At 39.8% G+C, this 20931-nt stretch overlaps 1 protein-coding gene across 3 annotated transcripts in view; it reads right to left on the bottom strand.

The window, feature by feature from the left end:
• LOC131469656 (FERM domain-containing protein 5) overlaps positions 1-20931 on the bottom strand; it is a 67995-nt gene that overhangs the window by 21556 nt on the left and 25508 nt on the right. Inside the window, exon 1 of one of the 3 annotated variants that reach the window (XM_058644876.1) lies at positions 8911-8997. The exons of the other annotated variants lie outside the window; for them this stretch is intronic. Coding sequence (XP_058500859.1) covers positions 8911-8916 — 6 coding nt within the window. The 5' untranslated portion in view covers positions 8917-8997. Of the gene's footprint in view, positions 1-8910; positions 8998-20931 lie in introns of those variants that run through there. 3 annotated transcript variants of the gene reach the window in all.

The following is a 20931-nucleotide window of genomic DNA, read 5'->3' as shown; positions in this document are numbered from 1 at the left end:
AAATAAAGCAGAATGTGTGTCAGATTTGTCTTAATCCCCGCTGCAGATATGTCACAGATTCATCCAATATTAATCCACTGAGCAATCTGAAGAGTCTGGAATATACTTTAAATCCCATCCATGGCTAAAAGTAGAGCTCAAAGAGAGAGGATGGATTAAATATGCTGGCATCTCACAAGTGACGAGGAAGCTTCCATTTGAGAAGCAAGTGTGTGTATATAATAGGAGAGAGAGAAGCCGGGACAATCCCTCCTGTGTCAAAAAAGAAATATGAGTCCGTATATAACCGGTGGGGACACATACTCTGAACTGTGTTCTGCATAATACAAACAAAAACACCAGCCAGTCACATGTGGAGTACCGAAATAAATTAAGTAATAAAATAATATGAATCGCACAAGATACTTCAAGATGTCATTTCATTTCATTTTTCTTTGGGCTGTGAGTGTCCCTGTACATTTTTTTACTACATATATATGTATATATATATATATATATATATATATATATATATATATATATGTATATATATATATATATATCCACATATCCAGCTATAAGTGTTAATCACATAACTGTCCAAAATTCCAAAGTGTAAAGTGCTGAATGACATTGTTTAGATAAGAAATGCAAGAGATGTCGGTCGATATGTGACAGATATATCACTAAAACAGCCGCTCTAACCCCGTCTCACACAGTAAGTCATTATTTGTCATAGTTATTACAAATATTACATCACTATTTCAATATCTGTATTTATGTTAGATGTAAAAACAAAAAACAAAAAAAAAAACAGAACTTGTCTGAGTGTCTGAGTAAAACTAACCACAGTGGACATCGGCATCGCTACACATCCACTAACAGGGGACCTCCACTCTAACAGGGGACATTTTTCATTTTTCATGCTTTAATCATGTTAAATCATGTTAAATCATGCTAAAATTATGTCTCAGACTCTGATGATTTTTATTTAAATTTTTGCAGAGAGGGGATCTGCAGGTGTGTGAGTGTTCCTCAGCAGTGCCCCTGCTGACTGGTGGAGGGATTTCAAGTACTCATTCACACATGTTGTTTGCTAACACTCCTCTGTTTGTCTGATGGCTTTTAGCCCCACTGTCTGTTGAACAAACCACTTAGTGAAGAAATCAGTTTGTTGAAACATAATTTATTGTGGGGGGTTTTAGACAGAATATGATGGTTTAGATTGTAAGTCTTGACAGTGTATTAAAATAAAAAAAGGTTGTGTTGCACTAGTTTAACAGTAGGTAACATTTTCAAGAAATCCCTATCTTATAATGGGCAAAACTCCAAAAAAAACAACTCTTTTAAGACTAATCAGATTTGAGGGGAATTTGGGTTTGCCTATAGGACCAGGTATTCTACCATAGACCAAGTTGTCACCCAAACGTCCCCTACCATCTCCATAACCCTAACTCTAGTTTTTCCTCCTGTTAGCAACTTCCTGACTGCAGTTTTTGACAGATCAATCTGAATTTTTTGTGAAGGGTAGGCGATCACCAAAGTATGTTCCCATTATATTTTTGGAAAGAATCTACCCACCCAGTCACAAAAAAATTTAAAAAATGTATTTGGATTTTTAGGAAATCCGACCTGCTTAATGGGCAAAACTGTAAAAAAAAACAAAAAACCTTATCTCTGTCAAACAAAATTTGGTGTTAGCAGAATTAAAGGATATATTATAGGACCCTCTACCAACAGACCAATGCCCCTACCATCTACCCAACCCTAACCCTTCCCCTCCCCTACCATCTCCATATTGAAACATTATTCCATTGCAGAATAAATTACAGTAACATTGTTACTGTAATTTATTAACTATTTAATTATTTTCCAGCCCCAGAACAAAGCATTTCAGAGCACTATTTCTGAATCACATGTTAGTTCAGTGTGACAACCACTCAGGTCTCAGTCCTCGTAATGACTTATGAGGAGGTCACTCCGTCTCTCCCTCTCTGTGCTCCTCTGCCTTATGACAGCAGTAAAAGTGTCAGTGGCAGCAGCTCTCCTCCATGTCATCACCGAGCCTGGAGATAACAGGCTCTTCATTACGACAAAGTCCTGTCAATTCTGGGCTTGTCTCTTTACTGCCGTGATTCTTTGGCGTGATCAAACCCCCAGTATGAGATTTGCTCTGAGTGCTGACTCAAAGTCTTGTTTTATTAAGACCTCAACACCTTTTCTGCAGGTATATGCATGAGGATAAATGCTAAATGTTAGTATCATCATATTTGTTATATTGTTATATAGGTTTTCTTGTATTAATTGTATATAATACTGGATAAAAGTTTGTATTTAAATTGCATACTGCTGCATACAGTAGTAATGTTCTTATACATAATGTATTCAGTGGGTTAAAAAGGTATAAAAAGGTATATACATATATTTATATACAGTGTATATATATATATATATATATATATATATATATATATATACACAATGTATAAAGCATGATTTTTCCTTCTGATTTATGAGAACAGATATTACGGGCAGCCACAGGAGGCAACAAAGCGTAACATATATTTGAATAAAAAAAAAATAGCTTCTGTAAGGGGACGACAGGCTCAGGCAGAAAGGACATCTGTTCTTTTGTTGCATAGAAAGAGCAAGTTTGTTAGTATTCAACAACACTCCCACCATCTACCCCCACCCCTCCACCCTACTCTTACTCCTCATTGCCCCCCCACCTCCATCTCTGCCTCACATTGAGAACAGCTGCATTAACCCCCCTCCCCACACACACTCTAGTCTTTCTAATTACAAAGATTGAGGTGATTGTTGCAGTGAAAGGATGTCCTGAAAATTTCTAATTAATCATAATGAACTATTTCTTTGCCTAGATTGGCATCTTAATACACGCCCAAACAGGAGCCATGGCAGGTTTACCAAGGGTTTTGTTGGTTTTGACCTGGGGTGGAAGGAGTTTAAAAGAAAAAAAAAGGTGACCGTGTTAAATTCTGCTCTGTTGAATAAATGCTATTTAATATTAAACCTTCTGTAATCTCCTTGCAACTATGCATCAGCAAGCCTCAAATGTGGATGGATGGATCTAATAACCTACAGCAAAAACTTTGCGTGATTTGTGATTTTTCTCAAGTCAATCTTTGAGTTCAGTATTCCTGTCAAATAAATGATAGAGCCTTATCTGATGCAAGGATGATAATTTAAGGATACGGATTACCTTCATAAAATCCATTAACAGTAATGACTAATCCCTTGGTCATATGTGTTGCATAACATACAGCATATGCTACACTGTAGCCTTTGCGATTATGCTTATTGCATTGTTTTTGTGTATTATATGTGTATTTTTTATTTGATGTGTATCTGTTCTTGTTCTCTAATATGAACGGGCAACAGTGGCTCAGCTCTTTCAACTGCAAGGACATAGTGGTATGTCCCTAGGCATGACGCTTCCTGTTGAACGTGTCTGCAGCATGTGATTGTGTACGATAAATATGTGACAGAAAAAGGACTGCATGTTAACGCTTAATAGCATTTTAAAAAATCAAAGAAGTTCAAAATCACTGTGAAGACATTGAAGCGACCTAATTTCTGGTAATTACTGTAATTGTACTCCTTATTCAGTAAGGGTCATGAGGGCGCAATGGCCAAGATGCAGAGACACAATAAAACCCTTGCAGGGAAAACTGGGTCACACAGGATGGCACCAGTTTAAGAACTCAAAAACTCGAACAATATTTCTGTGAAGCAACCACAGTATCCAGTGTGTAAGTTGTGTTAAAGAGGAATGGTGAGACTGAAACCAAAAAAGGACTCCTCTGCTGATAGCTCCCTTTCCCAAGCATGTGAGGGACAAACCAGAATGGAAGCCAGTCTTCTTTGTTTGCATAGTAAGGTTTCGCTTCAGAACATGAAACACACATTTGTCCTTTTGAGCAACTAAAGTATGTATAAAGGGCTCATCTTAAGGCTGTGATTATACACTTACGGGTAATACATTTAATTTTTGCCAATATATTCTCCTAAATGTTACACTGATGTTGAACCCTTCTGGTCTCCATTAACAAATGTACTTAGAAGATATTTGGAAGAAAACACAAATTATTTGAAATACTATGTCACCCTATAATCAAGTCCAGATTTGATGTGAACATTTGACTTTACACACGGCTTCCTGGAGTGCTGCCAACAACCAAACACTAATTAAAACGATGCTTTTGAGTCAAAACGTCACACTCGTTTTCCTGCTTCCTACTGAGCCCCCCACCGTACAATGGGCACTTTCCCTTCAGATTAATCATTGAAATGGTCTCCATGTCAACCCAGGAGCACAGACCATTAATAAAAGATAATATCACTTTACAGTGAGACGAGTGGAAACATGACATCAGTGACTGTGTGTGTATGGTGATGTAAAGCCAAAGGTACCCAAAGCCCTGAGGTGATTTCTTTGTATTCATAAGCAGAGAGATCGAGCTGGTTAATGAGTCAGACTGATGCTGTTTCATGACCGACATGAATAGAGCTCAAGTTATGACCCTGCTACTTCAGCTGGGATAGAGAGCACACAAAGGCCAACATACTGCCACCTACATTTAATATGAAGCTCTTCTTATATGTTTATTTTACAATTTACACTGTAAAATCAGGTCTGTTTCACCAAACTACAAGATAAAACCATATACAAATAAAACATTTGTTCAAGTATATTGTTTCATGGACCCTTTGAGTCTTTACCGCCTATAAAACACTCACTATGTAATTTTTGACACTATGGGTCTCTCATTAGAAACAATAAAACAAAGACAGAGTTTGATAAAGTCAGGAATTCCCAGCATAGGATCATGGGAATTGTCTCCTTTGTACATTTGAGCTTTATTGGAAGAGCTTTGGCGGCAGAATGAGTGGTCACGATCCATTCATGACACACACATACAATAAAATGAAATAACAACACAACACACTTTCCTCACTCGGTAAGCTGTTGAGACAAAACCGTCGGAAACAACCAAACATGGATCTTCACAGATCCTATGAGACGGCAGGGGTGGTCATAAAACATGCTCAACGCGAGCATAGAAGACAGATCGATGAGAATCCACGGGGAACTGATTCTGCTTGTGCTTGTGATCAAATTACATCAGGTACAGAAGCCAACACTAATTAATATCTTGTTCATTTTACAATAATAATAATTGTTCTCTGGAGTAGGATGAGAGAAGGTTTGTCAGCAATTTGATGATGTCGGGATAATAATCAGAGTAATTCCACTCTGATTGTTACCATCTAACCTTTCACAGATATGGAATGGTTCTGTGATGTAGAACTTGGTCTCTGTGAATTTAAAATGTGCAGACAACTCAGACAACATGAAACCGACACTGGCCCCATTCATTTTTGCGTAAGCTTCTCCTGCCAACATGGCTGTGTGAACACATTTAAAAAGTGCTGGACTGTGCATTCTGCTGGATTACAAAGCACAAAAACAAACAGACTTTTTCTGGTGCTTTCCTGCCAAATTACAAACACTCCAGTCTGCCTTGAGTCAGAACTAAAGTCAGAACTAAACATTTTAAAGAATACGTTCACATCATTGCCCTGGCATCTTGACAGTGAAACAACAGCCTCCTGGTTTGTTTACTGTGGTATTGACAGTGTATAAAAAGTCAATACACTTCACTTGAAATGGTTTCACCGAGCGAAATGTGGGAGGAAATGGGAGGATTTAATAGAGAATAATAGAGAATAATAGAGAACGGTGGATAGAACGATATGGATAATTACTTTTCTCAATGGTCTCCGGTTGGAATAATGAAATGGATGTTGGTATTAAGAGGAATTAAGGCGAGGGTAATTTAAGCATCTCCTGATGACTCTCTCAAAATGATTCCAGCATTTTTTGTGGAGCTGTAACCCTGCAGGCTTCTTAACAAATGTGTCCTTCTAAGACTAATATGGTAAACACAAATAAAGCCATATAAAGAAATAATTTGAAGGCCAAGTTCTTCTAATTTAATTCATCATGGTAGATAGAAATAAAATTGTAATTTGGCAGTGAGGTTTATTATCACTCTATTCAATATGTGGAAAAAAAGGTTGAAATAACAAAGCCCTTATCGAAGTTTGGTAGATGGTTTCATCTGTTACCCCTCAAGGATAAGGGTTGCTAATTATGGGAGGAAATATAGTTTAATTAGAAGTAGTAATTATAAAACTGTGGGATGGAAAAGCTGTAAAACATAAGCCATTCAACAGAAGGTGTGACATTAATAGCAGCAACCAAGTGTTTTTCATGCATAATTCAAACATATTGTTAAGGCAGTTGTAACAGATTGGATTCATTCCACATGTCTGTTTCTACTGGAAAGAATCATGATTAAAAAAAGAACTGAAGAGTTTGCATTTTTCCAAAAAATTGCATAGCTCCACTGACTAACAAGAGGAACCTTGACGATGACAACCGTCACAAACCATTCATAAGCCTAACAGTTTATGTTTTATTTACAACTAGAGAAAACAGCAAAGAAAACACAAACACAGTGTCAGTACACTGCACTATAGCAACCAAAATCAAATAATAAATAACTTCTTCTTCCGCAGTCCATGACCTACTTTGACCTATAGAGACAGATGTTACACACTGGAGCTTTCCAAACAATTAAAAAATGTACTCTCAATTTACTCGCAAATAAACTCAACACAAAAGCATTCAACAAAATGAATCCACGCTAATTACTATACATTATACAAATTGCAATTAAGCTCCTACAAAACACATACATCTCAAGGCATCAGTACAGGAAGTACACTGGCTAAATAAGGGCTTATGACATCTTTGTAACATTCCAGCAGTCACTGGAGAATTCAACACAATAAATACACATGAATACTCCGCCTATTGAAAACACTTTATAGAAGATTGAAGGGTTTTAGACAGGATTGTATCCTCGCCACGTGAACGGCAGCTCTAGAGTTGTTTGTGACTTGTGCTTCGATGATTCTGCGGGTCCCTGCTGGGAAATGGAAGTGAACACGTCTCTCTCAATAAACATGCCTGAGTCATTACTCCCTCAAACCACCAGTGATGGATTTTACTGCCAGCTCATAGCTTTCCTGTCACAACTCTCAGCTGCACAAAACGGCTCATCATTGTGGGTGTCACTGTTTCAAAATATATCCTAGTGTCTGGACCACCACGCACAGGAAGATGCATTTTGGTCATTTGTTAGCCATGATTTGTTTTGTATTTTTTATTATTTTCTCCACTTCTCCTGTGAACTTGGATTTGTTCCCTATTGGCATAACAATTCAGTCTTCTTACTTAAAATGTGTGACAAATACCCTAGAACAAAACAAGCAGCACGACTGGTGTCATGCTTGGGGATTTGCATATAAACAATGCTTCATTTTTTTTGGCAGTTCGAGCAGTGATGCGCCAGTTCACTCTCTCCCCACACAAGAAATAAATCAGTCTTGGTGATTTAGACTGTATCAGCCCATAAAACCGTCTCATTCATTCTGTTGCAGAGCTAACTTCTAAGACATGTAGGCACAGTGTAGTCCCATGAAATATCTATAAGTAGAGCAGAGCAGCTACGACACACACCGTGGTGCATGAGACGCTAGATGACACCGCATTTTATGAGTTTATGAGAACAAAAAATGTGTCACATGCAATAATTGGCCAACTTTTAAATAATAATTAATCACTGAAAATAACTGGCAAGCACTGCACCATACATTTACATTGGGGTTGCTATGCAAAGATACATTCCCACAATGACTTATTATGCGATATGACACTGGTGTTAAGTGTCATATCGCCATCAACTGCACTATTGGATTTCTAGGAAAAGGCTGCAGTTAGTGCTTCTAAAGCATTAGCATTAAAAAAAAAATCCATTTCATAAATGGCATTTAAGAACGTTGACAGGAACTATTCACGAAAGGGTTCATTGTGAGAATTTACTGTTAAATGATGCACTACATAGTCGACTAATTGGACTTGGGCTATAATTCTAATGGTGAGTGTGTGTGTGTGTCTGTCAGCCCTGGGCTTTTTCTATAATGAGGTGTCTCACATAGAGCTCCATTCTCCTTCCCTTAGCTGAGGCTATTTGACCCACTCTCAGGCAAAGAAAGTAGTAGTCTTGTTCACCATTGAACCTTGTTATATTTAAAAACTACCACTGCACCTTCTGCTTGATGTGCTTCAGTGGAGTAGTGTGGTCTATAGTGGGTATATTGTTCTGGTTAGATAATAATAACAGGGAGGGAAATACTATTAGTACTGTGCCATGCCTGGGTTTCCCAATTTAAAAAGTGCTAGCAAGTTAATACGTCCCTAATATGCAGATGGCCTAATATGCCAGACCACCAGCGCAATTTCCTAGAAAAAACAGAGCAGTCATGATGAAATTTTACTATATTCAATTTGTTTGTCCTATGAAAATGACAAGCTCTGTCCAATGATGGTGAGACATATCCTTGTGCATAGTCCTTTTGTAGTGGGTGTATGGTCTATATGCCCTCCCTCAACGTTGGTGTTTAGTTTAGGCAGGTAGAGAAACAGTTCTCCAAATGAGAGACAAAGACTATTTGCTGCCTCTTAAAAGAAGGTACTGTAAAACTAAAATATACACAAGAAAATAACATTAAAATCACACACAGTAAGATACAACAGCATCTACAGTATGAAATAAGGTCTAAACATTGTCAAATATAGCTAACAAAGCTGCTATAGCCATGTGAAAAACAATTTGTGATAACTCTGTTAGCTTGATGCTAACACATAATGGAAAACGCCATTGACGGGCTAACGAAATTAGCATTACGATCGCGGTAAATTAAAACTAAACAAACGACCGTTTTCCTTAACATGCTTAACATAAAGTAACACGTGGCAACATGCACACTTGTACTTACAGGCATATATGTCCTAAACTCTGTGGGAACGAAGTTATGACTGCAACTTTTCACTGCTCGTCCAGTCCAGTGGCTTCAGCACTCACAGTAACTAGCTATGGCAGCCTGAAGGTGTCACATCCAAAGTGAACATGTGTGCCAGGAAAGGGCATCACATGGTCTATACCTGTGTAACACATTTGGCGTGTTTACGATTTGGTACGTTTCAGTACATATTTCTGTGTTTCTATAGGAATAGTGCCAAAATAAGATAGATAGAAAGATACTTTATTCATCTAAAATAACCGGTACACTTCCCTTGGGGTACTTGGGTAATGGTATGGTATGGAATATCCAGACCCATGGCAGTCAGCTTATTGGGTGACAGAAAAAAGTGTCACTCTCTTGCACACCAGTGTTTCTACAACATCTGCAGTCTATTCTCATAGACCACAAAACAAGCAGGAAAAAAAACAAGCTGCTGTATATACTGCGTTGTTTGTCGTCTGTTGTTCATTGTCGACGCACCTTTACAATGATATGCTACATATCTCGCTGACACAACACAGTGCACACCCTGCATACCAAGTAAAGGTTCTGTTGCAAGCCTGACCGAGGGCTTTACCATTACAGACCATACTATTCCAAACCGTGCTGTACTGTACCATGATGGATACTATGAGCTATAGGCGACACCACTGGTGTGACAAGATTGTCAGCAACCTTGTGTGCTGAGGATGTGAAACTCCTCACTTTGAGGCGCACGCTCATTGGTTTCATGTCACAAACGACCTCTGACTGTGCACTGATGGAGTCAATGAGACGTCACCTCCCCTGCTCTTTGTCAAACGTTTGCTTGTAAAACTGTCCTTGATGGCGCTGCTTGCAGAATCAGCTGACACTGCTCAGAGGCAAAGCATCGTGCTTTTCCCTCAGTGAACTGCAACTGTCAGATCTTTAAAGAACGGCAAGAAACAGAAAAAAAAACAAGGGCAGAAAGAAGAGACGGAGGATTGAGTCAGACACAGTTATCTTTGTACTGTCAATTGTAATTTCCCTTCTGAATTCTTGGCCTTTTAACTATTATTACTCAAAGAGGGATATTTCCCAGCTGAAGCCTCTCCTATTTTTGTCAAGTGGGCTGATTGAACATGAAGTCACAGGAGATAACATCAGTTGGGAATGGACCCTTTCTACTCGTACATTTGAATCAACTCAACAGAATCACATCTACTGTACATGCATCCGTTTGAGTATTAGATTAAATTATTATATTTTGTTGTGTGTGGAATTTTTTTTTTACACTTCAGAATCATTTGGGCTGCAGTAAAGAATGAGCCTCAGGGCTCCATCTCTGGAGAACTTCCCTCCTCCTCTGTCACTTCGACTTAGCCCAATGTGAGACTGCATAGTCCAAAGCGGCACACTTGTTAACAGCTTACAAGTACTGCTGACCAGAGAGGTGACAACAGCCACATCATCCAGTCTGGCAAGTTGTAAATAAATCATTTCAGAGGAGAATAATGGGAATAATAATATGAAACCTGTTCAATTGTACGTGGGGAGGCAAATATAGGTGAAAGTATGTTCTTGATTAAAATCTCGGTTCACTCATTGCCCTTGTGTGTGGAGGTTCCATGTTCTGTGTCGTCATGACATCACGTTGGATAATTCTTCCATAATCCAAAAAAGTGGAGGATAAGTCAAGATTCATTATTACAATTATAGATTGGACCAAATATTGTCTATTATGCTTTGGAGTTGAAAAATTTGGTGTTATCAATGTCATTGTGAGCATGAAGGATCCACTTGATGTTGTGTTGTATTTACTGTAGTGTCTACAGTCTGGTGGCCTGAACTTCACTCACTATGTCCTGGTGTACTAACAGCATTACAACATATTTAATAGTGTACATACTTGCAAACCACAGACTCTTTATCCCTCTGAAGTCAAGCACTACACTGCTGCAAAATGACACAATAACTAACACAATGCTTGTCTATCTGTTGCTGTACATATTGTATGTGTATTAGTATCTAAGTATTATGAGCTTGTGCATTTGTTGAGAGGCCGTATTTGTGTGACTGGCAGAACGTCAAGTCAATCAAGCGAGTGAGTGGTGGAAAGACGCTGAGCTCCACTTCTCAGAATTAGTACCCTTTGGCTGTTTTAAGCATTTCACGCTGAGCAGAGTCAGATTTCCCCCTCCTCCTCTCCCCTGGTACCAGTTTGCCCACTTCATTGTCTTCCGTAGCCTCAGAACACATCACTACCCCAGTGGTGAAACCAGGCATATAAACGCAGAAAAGTGTTTGGCCCATAGACAGTGTGCACACAGGCGTGAAAAGGCCCACCACTGCCCTTGTGTGTTAACCCTCTAATGGCGGCCCAAGGGAGATGCAATCTTCTCAATAAATGGCTAAAAGAAAGAAGATTTTCCTGCGATGCTGCTCCACATGCTGACTGTGGTAAATGTGGCAAAGGGTGGGTCATAAAGTCTGACCCACTTGGTTGGAGTGAGGACCGTCTCAGATCACTGGGGAGGGACAGTTAAAAACGGACATAATCGAGGGTTGACGGCCCAATAAAGCCCTCTGTGACAGTTTAATATCACAGTAATAGTTTTTAATGTTATTGCCATGAACTTTTTTTCCAGATATCGATGTGTAAAATGTCAATTCAGTTCCCCAAAGAGCTACAGTGAACAGTCTGAAGATATTTACTCTCCACGGCTTTATAGAAAAATAACAAAGTGTTTTGTTTTGATCGATCCTAGGGTGCTTTCACGCCAGAGCTGTTTGGTATGCTTTACACAGACCATAGTTTGTTTCTTAGTCTGCTTCGTTTGGGCAGGTGTGAAACGTTCATCCAAACTCTGTGGCACCTGAGAATGTGGGAAGAAGGGAAGTGAACCAAAGAGAGGAAGTGAGGAAGAGCTCGCTGCCTGGCCTGCTGCTCATACAGGGCAGCTTCTTGTGAAAAACTAATTAGGTTTGAACACCAAAGGAAAAACAGAAGGCTGCATAAATTTGGTGTTGATCCATTGTTTGTTTTTGGGGTGAAAGCGCCGGCTGAAGGGGATGGATTGCCGTTTTCGGTCCTGGCCAATTTCTCTTATTCCTTGTGGGTTTTTTTCTTCTTCTTCATGGTCAGTGCTGCAGCTGTTTTAACTGTGCGGTTTGGCCCACTTACAAAAGTGTAGTGTGAAAGTGAACGCAACCAAATGAAGGTGTGAAATCCTTTGGCATTCCCTATCCAATCTAACCAAGTCCTCCAGACTATACTGGTGTGAATTCAGCCTTAAAATGAATCTTAAACTTCTTGTCCATTGCTGCCTTCAGCAGTGCCCTCCCTTCTCCCTGTGTCACCTCATCATTCACACGCTACCGACACAGTTGCCAGAAGGAAGCTGGGGTTCAAGTTGGGGTTCTTGCAAGGACACTGAATCCAACAGTTCCTCAAAGCACCTCCAAGTGTGGTTGTTGGGATCTGATCTGAGGACGCATTCAAGGACTGTGTTCAGACTTGGTCTATCTGGATGGATGTTAATGCCAGGTCTGAATGAGAAGCAAACAAACACTGTGTTTACGTTTCCTGTGACATCTCTGCAGCTAACCTTGATGCACAAAATGAAAAGGAACAAAACTTAATTGGTTTCAGTGCTTAATTAAATGCGGGTATTTTCAGAAAAATCTGATTAAACGGCTAATATAACTCAATCCTCTTAGGGCGAATCTTCAGAAATAGAGCAAAAAAATAGAGGGTTTTTTAAAAGCAGCAGGGAGAACTCGATCATGGTCCTTTCACTTTCAGTCTCATGCAGCTTAGCATAAGTCTTCTCTGGAGAGACACGGTGCTGATTGTCTTCTATGGCCCCACAGGGACCGAAGGGTTAAAAACCTCACACGCACTCACTTACAGGATCCAGCATCATCGGGTGTCTTAAGACAAAAGAAGAGATTAAATGTGTCCCAGCAGAGAGGAAAACAAATTTCCAACCTGCAATTTCTATGCTTTTAAGAATTCTTTTCATGTAATAACACAGTTGTGACCTTTAAAATCAATGATGAAAATGTGTGTGTTTTCCGATAATTGCCTCCAGACATGTAACGACCCACCGGTGACATTTGATTGACTTTGACTGTTTTTTTTGTCCATCTATACTTATCCCCCCCCCCCCCCCCCCCCCCCGCACACTTAGTCTCCCCCCACAGCCGCTGCCCACCACACAGTAACTAAAATAATCTAAATACTCTCATACAAAACTGCCCTGTATCTGTAGAGTATATGCATCCATCCATATCTGCTTAATCCTCCACATGAGGGTCACGAGTGGGGCACTGGTGTCAATCCCAGCTGACATAGGGTGAAAGGACCCTGGACACACATCACAGGGACACATAGAGACAAACAACCATCCACTCTCACACTGACACCTATGGTCCAATTTGCCGAATCCCCAAATCTGCATATTTTTTGTAGGAGGAAACTGGAGAACGTGGAGAAAAGTCTCACACACAGGGAGACCATGCAGAAAGCACCTTGTTCCATCCGGGTCACAAACCCAGGTCTTCTTGCTGCAAAGGCATCAATCTTGAGTCTCCTCACACCTGCTTGCAATCATCAATCAGAAACACCCACACCTGGTGTTTCCCAATCAACCCACCAGAGGAGGCTTCTTCCTGCTGCCTATAGAGCCTGCCAGATTACACAGTATGCTCCAGCTCATGTTCATCTGTCTGAACATGACAGATGAATCCGACTGAAGTAAAACCCTCTGTACTTCCAGGATTCACCTGGAAATTCGTCTACCTATATCAACATTCTAAATCATTTTATCTTTGACTTTCTGCTTTTCGGGTTTTTCGCAGCTTCACTGCAAAATATTAAGATACAGGTTGATAAAGTTTCAAAGCCATGGTTCTCAAACTGTGGTATGTGTACCACCACTGGTACGCGAGCTTCATCTGGTGGTAAAATCAGAAATACTGTTTGTGATGGGAGTGGAGAGAGCAAATGATCTTATTAGGACTAAATCTGCCTCCTCTGAAAAGTCTGTAGCTGACTTTGCTCGACCTGTTGACACCATTGTATTTTCACTTTGGTGATAATGGAGTTCTTCAAGAACTCAATATTTTCTCGGGTGGTTCTTGGTATAAGAAGTTTGAGAACCACTGGTTTAAATGCAGGGCCTTCGAGTTTGGAAAGTCTTAAGATGTAAGATGGAAATAGCAGTTAGCCACCAGGGGGCAACACTTCAGTAGCACAGGACGTAAATGTAGTGAATTATATCTGCATTTAGAGTAAAATAGATACGTGACGTCTGTGAAAGTCCGATTTAAAAAACTGACACGACACCAATCAACTCACAAATCTCGAGGCTTCACGACGGGAGGTCATTTTGCAGTCAGAGCGCTATGTCGTGTCACTTATTCTGGACGTTCGTGTGCTATAACAACGGAGGTCTTTGCATCATTTCCTCTCACGTCAGCCTGAGCATTAGGCGTTCAATAATATATTTAAACTTTCCTCAAAACAGAGCTGTGTCTCATAGCAACAGCAAGCGTCTGTTCCTCACTCAGTCAGGGCTTTACTCTTCCGTAAATGCCCTTTGAATGAAAGTAGGCGACCTCTTGCAGGAGAATATACACACAATGTAAAGATAGCACACGTTCTTCTTGAGTAACAGGAGTGACAAATTCATCCTCAGCTGTCTCCCACGCAGCTTACGTAAGGTATTGATTTGATTGTGCCAGACTCGGAACAGAAGAAGAAGAAGAAGTGAGTAAGCCACGACTCTGAACAGCTCCACAAAGGGAAAATGTTTAAAGCGGGACAAAGGAGATGTGTTTGCTTTCAATATCAGTGTAAGATGATTGCAAACTGACAAGTTTCCAGCCGGGGAAATAAAAGAGCTCATGTTTGAAACCCCCGTCCTGATGTGAACACACAATCATAATGTGGCAGCCCCTGTGGTTAACTGTTAATATTGTGTTACTTCTGCAACACATTCATTCATTCTCTGCCTACATCAATTTGTTAAAAAAATGTTTTAGATGACAAAGAAAATAAAGTTATGCATCGAGACAAGAATGTCAGGCCTGTATCAAAAGTAATAAGCATTTTATACAGTATCAGTTAAGGCTGCAATGATTCATTTACTGTTATTTTAATGTGTTTTTATTGTGGTTTTAGGTCTTAATCAGTGATGATTTGTGGTCTGTAATTGGTGAGCAAATGAAGACGTATTCTATTCTATTCTATTAACTGATTATTAATCAATAACTAAATCAATCAACTATTTTGATCATTCTTTAGTCAGTTTGAGTCTTTTTCAGCTTCTTAAATGTGATTTTGATGAATCATTTTTGTGGTGAACATATAATCATTCCAAGGTGTGTGAAACACCTTTTTTCAACACCATTATCTGGACTTTGATACATATTCCTAAATAATATTCTTTTGGTGCCAATTTAAAATGCATTTGAACATAAAATAACATGACACATTACAGTAAAAACTCTTTAGTTTTAGCCGAGCCTGCTCGTCGTCTTGCAGTTGAGCAAATTTCTGCTCTCAAATTCATACCGCGCACTCAGTATCGTGTCACTTTAGATCTCCTGACGTACCTTCATTTATCAAAACAAGCACCAGCCTCTAAATACACAACACAGACACACTCACACATGAAAGGGATATAAAACTATATCCAGTTAGTGAAAGGTTGGTGCATGACCACGCGAAGAGAACCCTGAAAGTGTTGGGTGTTTTATAATTAGGGTTTTGCTGCATCATCACAATGGAGAATGGACTTTTTGCTTCACTGGGTAAAAGTGACTTTTCTTTCCCCTCAGAGTTCTGTCACACTGCAGTGGAAAAGGTAGGCTGAGCAAAAATAGAGAGAGCCCTTTGTGTCAAATACCCAACTCAAACTATGACACCGGTGCAAGAACTGCTTCTCGTGTCAAGAGTTTACGATGACAAAAATGTCCGTGTTAACTGCAAATAACTCTTATTTCGTTATTGATTATTGTTAATCCTATCTTATCTCGGGGAATTCAAAAGACATCAGTACCGAATTACGGAAGTCCTTCATTTTTTTTTGCTCTCTGCTCAGAAACCAATGACTCTTTGAACAAGGAGGGAGAATTGATTGAGAGAAAACCAACATGTCAATACCCCGACAAATAGATAACGCTAAGGTATTGATTCTTTTAACCACAATAGATAAACAGCAAATTACCAAGCAATAAAGAGAGAGAGGGACTGTGAGAGATTAACACAACAGAACTGATCTCTGATGTGGTGATGGAAATAAAGCATTCTAAAACAGCAACGTTATTCTGCTTCTCTTTATTCTGTGCGGACACAAATGATGCAACATTATTTGCATGCTGCGTCCTTTGTCTGACAACAAGCAATACCATCAGACCTGACTGTGGGAGCGTTTGTATGTATACAGCAGCAGAGCAAGAGCAGGTGGGGTCAAGGCGCATGTATCCCTTTTAAACCGCTCGACAACTTTTTGAAACTTTTAGTTTTTACTCCAAACCTTTTTTGGTTTTACTGACACAATTTTAAATTACAAAACTTCTACTGTCTTGGACACAAAAATTGACATTTATTTCTATAATTTCCCTCTCTAAAAACAACGCTTTCAGTGTGAACACAAAGTGTCTTGAGGTTTTCTTTTTCTCGAGGACCTACACTCGTCTGCACAAAGTGACTGAATGAGGTCAGCGCCTTGATGCTGCAGGTGAGAGGGAAACGGAAGACTGACGAATAACAGAGCAGAGCAGAGATGATGTGACATTTCCCCAGAGGGCTGATGGGAGTGCAGGTGCGTGACAGTTTCTGACCTCGTCAGTCAGACAAATGGCATTCTGGCCCCGGAGCTTTGTATTAAACAATCAAAAGGAAGGTGAGTTCAGGAAAGTCAGTCAATATGAGTAAGAAATAAAAAAAATAAAAAATACTGTTCCACTTTCTTACAAGGAGACTCTACTACACCATTGTCTCTCTACAGGCTGCAAGGTACAGCGACAAGGTACATGATGAGTGAGAAATATGGTGGAAATACAATCAGGGCCTTTGTAACACAGGGCAACTATGTGTTTGTGGTGGGAATGTTGTTTGGTATCTTTTTTTATTCTTGTTAGTATGTGACTGTGTTGAAAAGATATGTTTCTGCTTCTATTTACACAGCTTTTAGTCCTTACCTGAATTATGTGAGCCTGACCTGAATTACAAACAGTACCTCCTCTATAAATATCTGTTCTGCAAATACTGTAAATGGTGTCTCTTATTCTATTTCTCTCCAAAATTATCCAAAATTGCAGCATTTGCATCCTGAACTAAACCATTCTCAGCGCACTCTGATTGGTTGATTTTTTTATTTAACCAGGAAAAAATCCCAATGAGATTAAAAATCTCTTTCTCAATTGTGTCCTGGCCAAGACAGGCAGCACAACAAGGTTACAAACAAACTAGTCAGCAGCCATACATGTTATACAGAAACATCAAACAATTAAAAAAGCAATTTCCAAGATCACAATTATAAATAAACCAGTAATCAGCAAGAACATCCACAGACAGATGCGTCTGCCGCCAAGTCGTCCATCATTCTCCTGAAAACATCCAGTGAGACCAAGCCTTTAAGTTTCAAATCTTTCTGCGCTTCATTCCAGGCAAAGGGAATAGCAAATAAAAGCCTTTTCCTGACAGTGAGAGACAGTGAGAGAAAATCCTGGGTATGAAGCCGATCCAGATCCAGAGCTCCTCTGATTCCTTGGGTACAAGGAAGTACCTATACTTCTAGTACTTGTAGGAGACATCCAGAATTCATCAACACACCCGTTCTTCCCGGCGCTGGATCCTTCACAAGGTACTACAGAGTTATAAATCTGCCTACAACGCAATAAACTTAAAAGTAAAACGATCCATCTCTAGTGGACTGATGCATTGGCCTGGACAGATGAGTGGGACTTTCCATCTTTGCCTTCATGATGCACCTTCTCAAGATGGACACAACCAAGCAGCAATTTCCAAAAAGACAGAAACAAACAAACAATGCACAAACCAGCAAATCTGTAGCAAAGAAAAGGCTGGGTCACTTCACAGCGAGCAGCCACGAGGAACAGATTGCTTCTGCTCTGCATGATCGCAGCAGGGACTGGACTGAAAGAGGCCTTTGTTTGCCCAGAGGGCGGCTAGAACGGCATGGCTTGGCTGCACAGGGTGGCATGTGGTCTAATGTAACTGGGTCTGGAAGCAATGATGTCATCCAGCGCTGCACACAGTGGGCAGTCTCCCAGGTGAGCCTCGCTTTAAAGATACTGAGATTTCAAGCTCAAATAATCCTGTTTGCCTTCCGTTTCCTTTAGCATCTTCAAGCCAGCTGGTGATGCACAGGGTTAGTGGTGTGGGTTCACATGTATGAACATTTCCCACAAATCCCAGTGGACGATGGTCAGGAAACTGATTAGCAAGTGCAATCAACAGAACATGGCATTAAGAGCTCAGCAAATACATCAAACTGTATTCAGCAGGGTTGCAACGACTAATCTATGAATCGATTATTAATCGAACACTAAATGAATCGTCATCTTATTTTATAATCGATTTGAATGCTTTTACATTATAAGTTTTCCGATTTTTCAGCTTCTTAAATCTGGTTTCTTTGCTCCATATAACAAAGAAATATTTCAAAGTGAAATTTTTTCGGTTTGGGGACAAAACAAGACATTCAAGAACATCTTATTTCCAGATATTTTATGGACCAAACCATTAAGCCTAGAAATCATAATGGTGTAGCTTAATGGTTAATGGTGTGTAAAGCTTGCACTCACACACCACATATAAAATGGACATAATCTTCTAATTTGAAAAGCCCAGGATGTAGGATGGGAGTAGCATTTAGCCGCCAGGAGACAGTTCTGCAGGTTGCAAAGAGAACTCTATTTACACCCTGGACAGGTTGCCAGTCCATCACAGGGACACATAGAGACAAACAACCATCAACTCTCACACCTACGGTCAATTTCTATGGTGTCCAGTTTGCCTAATTCCTCAACAAGCGTGTTTTTGGACTGTGGGAGAACCTGGAGAAAACCCACGCACACACGGGGAGAACATGCAAACTCTATGCAGACCCTTTGTTCCAACCTGGTTGCAAAGCTGGGTCTTCACATGGCGACTATGTCCATTTGTTTACACTTAAAAAAAACATGAAAAACACATTATGGCTGTTTTAGAAACAGAGAATTTCAAGATGGCATTCTCTGTAAAGCAAGGCCCTTGACTTAAGTGCATATAAAGGCATTATTATAAGGCAATAACACCATTTAAAACTTTATATAGACATATTTATCTGCAGTATATTGGATTTCTGACAACAACCCTTGTAAATGTTACACGCTGGACCTGTAACATGTGTAGACACATGACCAGAGTGACTACTGATGTTGACATTGGTGGGTTTGGTAGAGAACATCCATCACTTTAGAATACAGTGCACACAGTGCACTGGTCCCAGAGAAAAAATGTGTGTGTCTCCACAAAATCATCACATTTGTATCGCCCACAGAGCTGCTGCTGCTGCTGCTGATGGATGAGCTGTAGTACAGGGGAAATCTAACACCCCATAAGATCCTGAGTCAGCTGGAAAAATGCAACTGGGAAGAAGGATGATAAGACTGGTCAGCAAACCTTAATTTATGGCTGGAGGGGTGATTCAGACTGAGCATACTTTTAAAAACAACAGGGATACAGGACAGGACATTGGGATGTGCATATACACGACACCTGGTCCCCGTTTGCCTGAGGACTGACATATCTGGGACGGGAAACAACTAACACTTAACCAGAAAATGTGTGATAAAAATTTTTTATCCAAACAGCATAATTTTAGCAGAAGCTGGAAACTTCATTTCTCGCTACAAAGAGCTCAACACCCTCATCAAACACTTACTACCCACAGAGACAATAGGGTTCTTTCACAGCAGACATTTCGACATGTTGGAGCAGGAAGAGCACAAGTGATATGGTGAATATCAAACGTGGCTTTGTTCAATTCCTGTCACTCAGTGTGTGGAAGTGAGCCAGCATGAAGTCTGAAACTCATGGAACTCTATACTTTAATTTTGATGATTTGCTCTCTTCCTCCTGCGACCTGTCAAAAATGGCTATAGCCTCTAAATACTGTATGTTTGAATCCGTACAGATACATTGTTTAAATACTTCTATGGTTTATACATTTGCACTGAAATTATTTTTACATCACAACTGAGCAGGCAAGGTGGAAGAAGCACATGGCGCGAGTAAAGCGAGACACTTTTGCTGGATTCTATTGTTGAAAATAAACCTGGACATTGTCCAAAATTGAAAATGTGAGCGGTCCCCGAACAACTGCCTTAAAATCTGTATCAATCTGCCTGAGTCTGCACATCTGTACGTCTAAGTTACATACTAAGTAGTGCCACGGTAAAAGACAGATAAACTTAAGTGTTGTAGTATAAGATGTAGTGTACAAGTAATTACTTAGATGTCCAAAAATACGGCTTTTATGAAAACAACAAAAAAATTGCTTTACAACACATAAACCATTTATAATTGCTAAATCAGGCTAATATTGAAGGCTCCGATTGAGACTAAGTTCTCACTGATGTGATGATTCTTATCGTCCAAAAGAAAACCACAAAAGACACACCACGCAGAGGTGAGAGGAGCAGAGACACATGGACATGTTTTGGTTCAGTGGTAATACTGTGAAGGTTGACTGCGTGAACCACACACACACTAACACGGACAGTGATGGATGGCAGTGAGCTTCAGAGGTCTTTGTTATTCATCGTCTATTTAAATGCCAACTGTCGTAGCTTTATGTGAATCTAAGATAATTATAACCACAAAAATGATTATAGAAGTAAGAGAATGAGATAATCACTCATTTATAGTCCATTATCATCAACATCGGGACACACAACAAGATTTTTTTATCCGATTTTACCCAGCAATTCACAGTTGGACAGAGTCTTCACCAG

The sequence above is a fragment of the Solea solea genome, chromosome 12 (assembly GCF_958295425.1).
Source record: "Solea solea chromosome 12, fSolSol10.1, whole genome shotgun sequence".
Lineage (NCBI taxonomy): Eukaryota > Metazoa > Chordata > Actinopteri > Pleuronectiformes > Soleidae > Solea > Solea solea.
The sequence above is the reverse complement of the archived record's forward strand: the minus strand, read 5'-3'. Positions and strand labels throughout refer to the sequence as shown.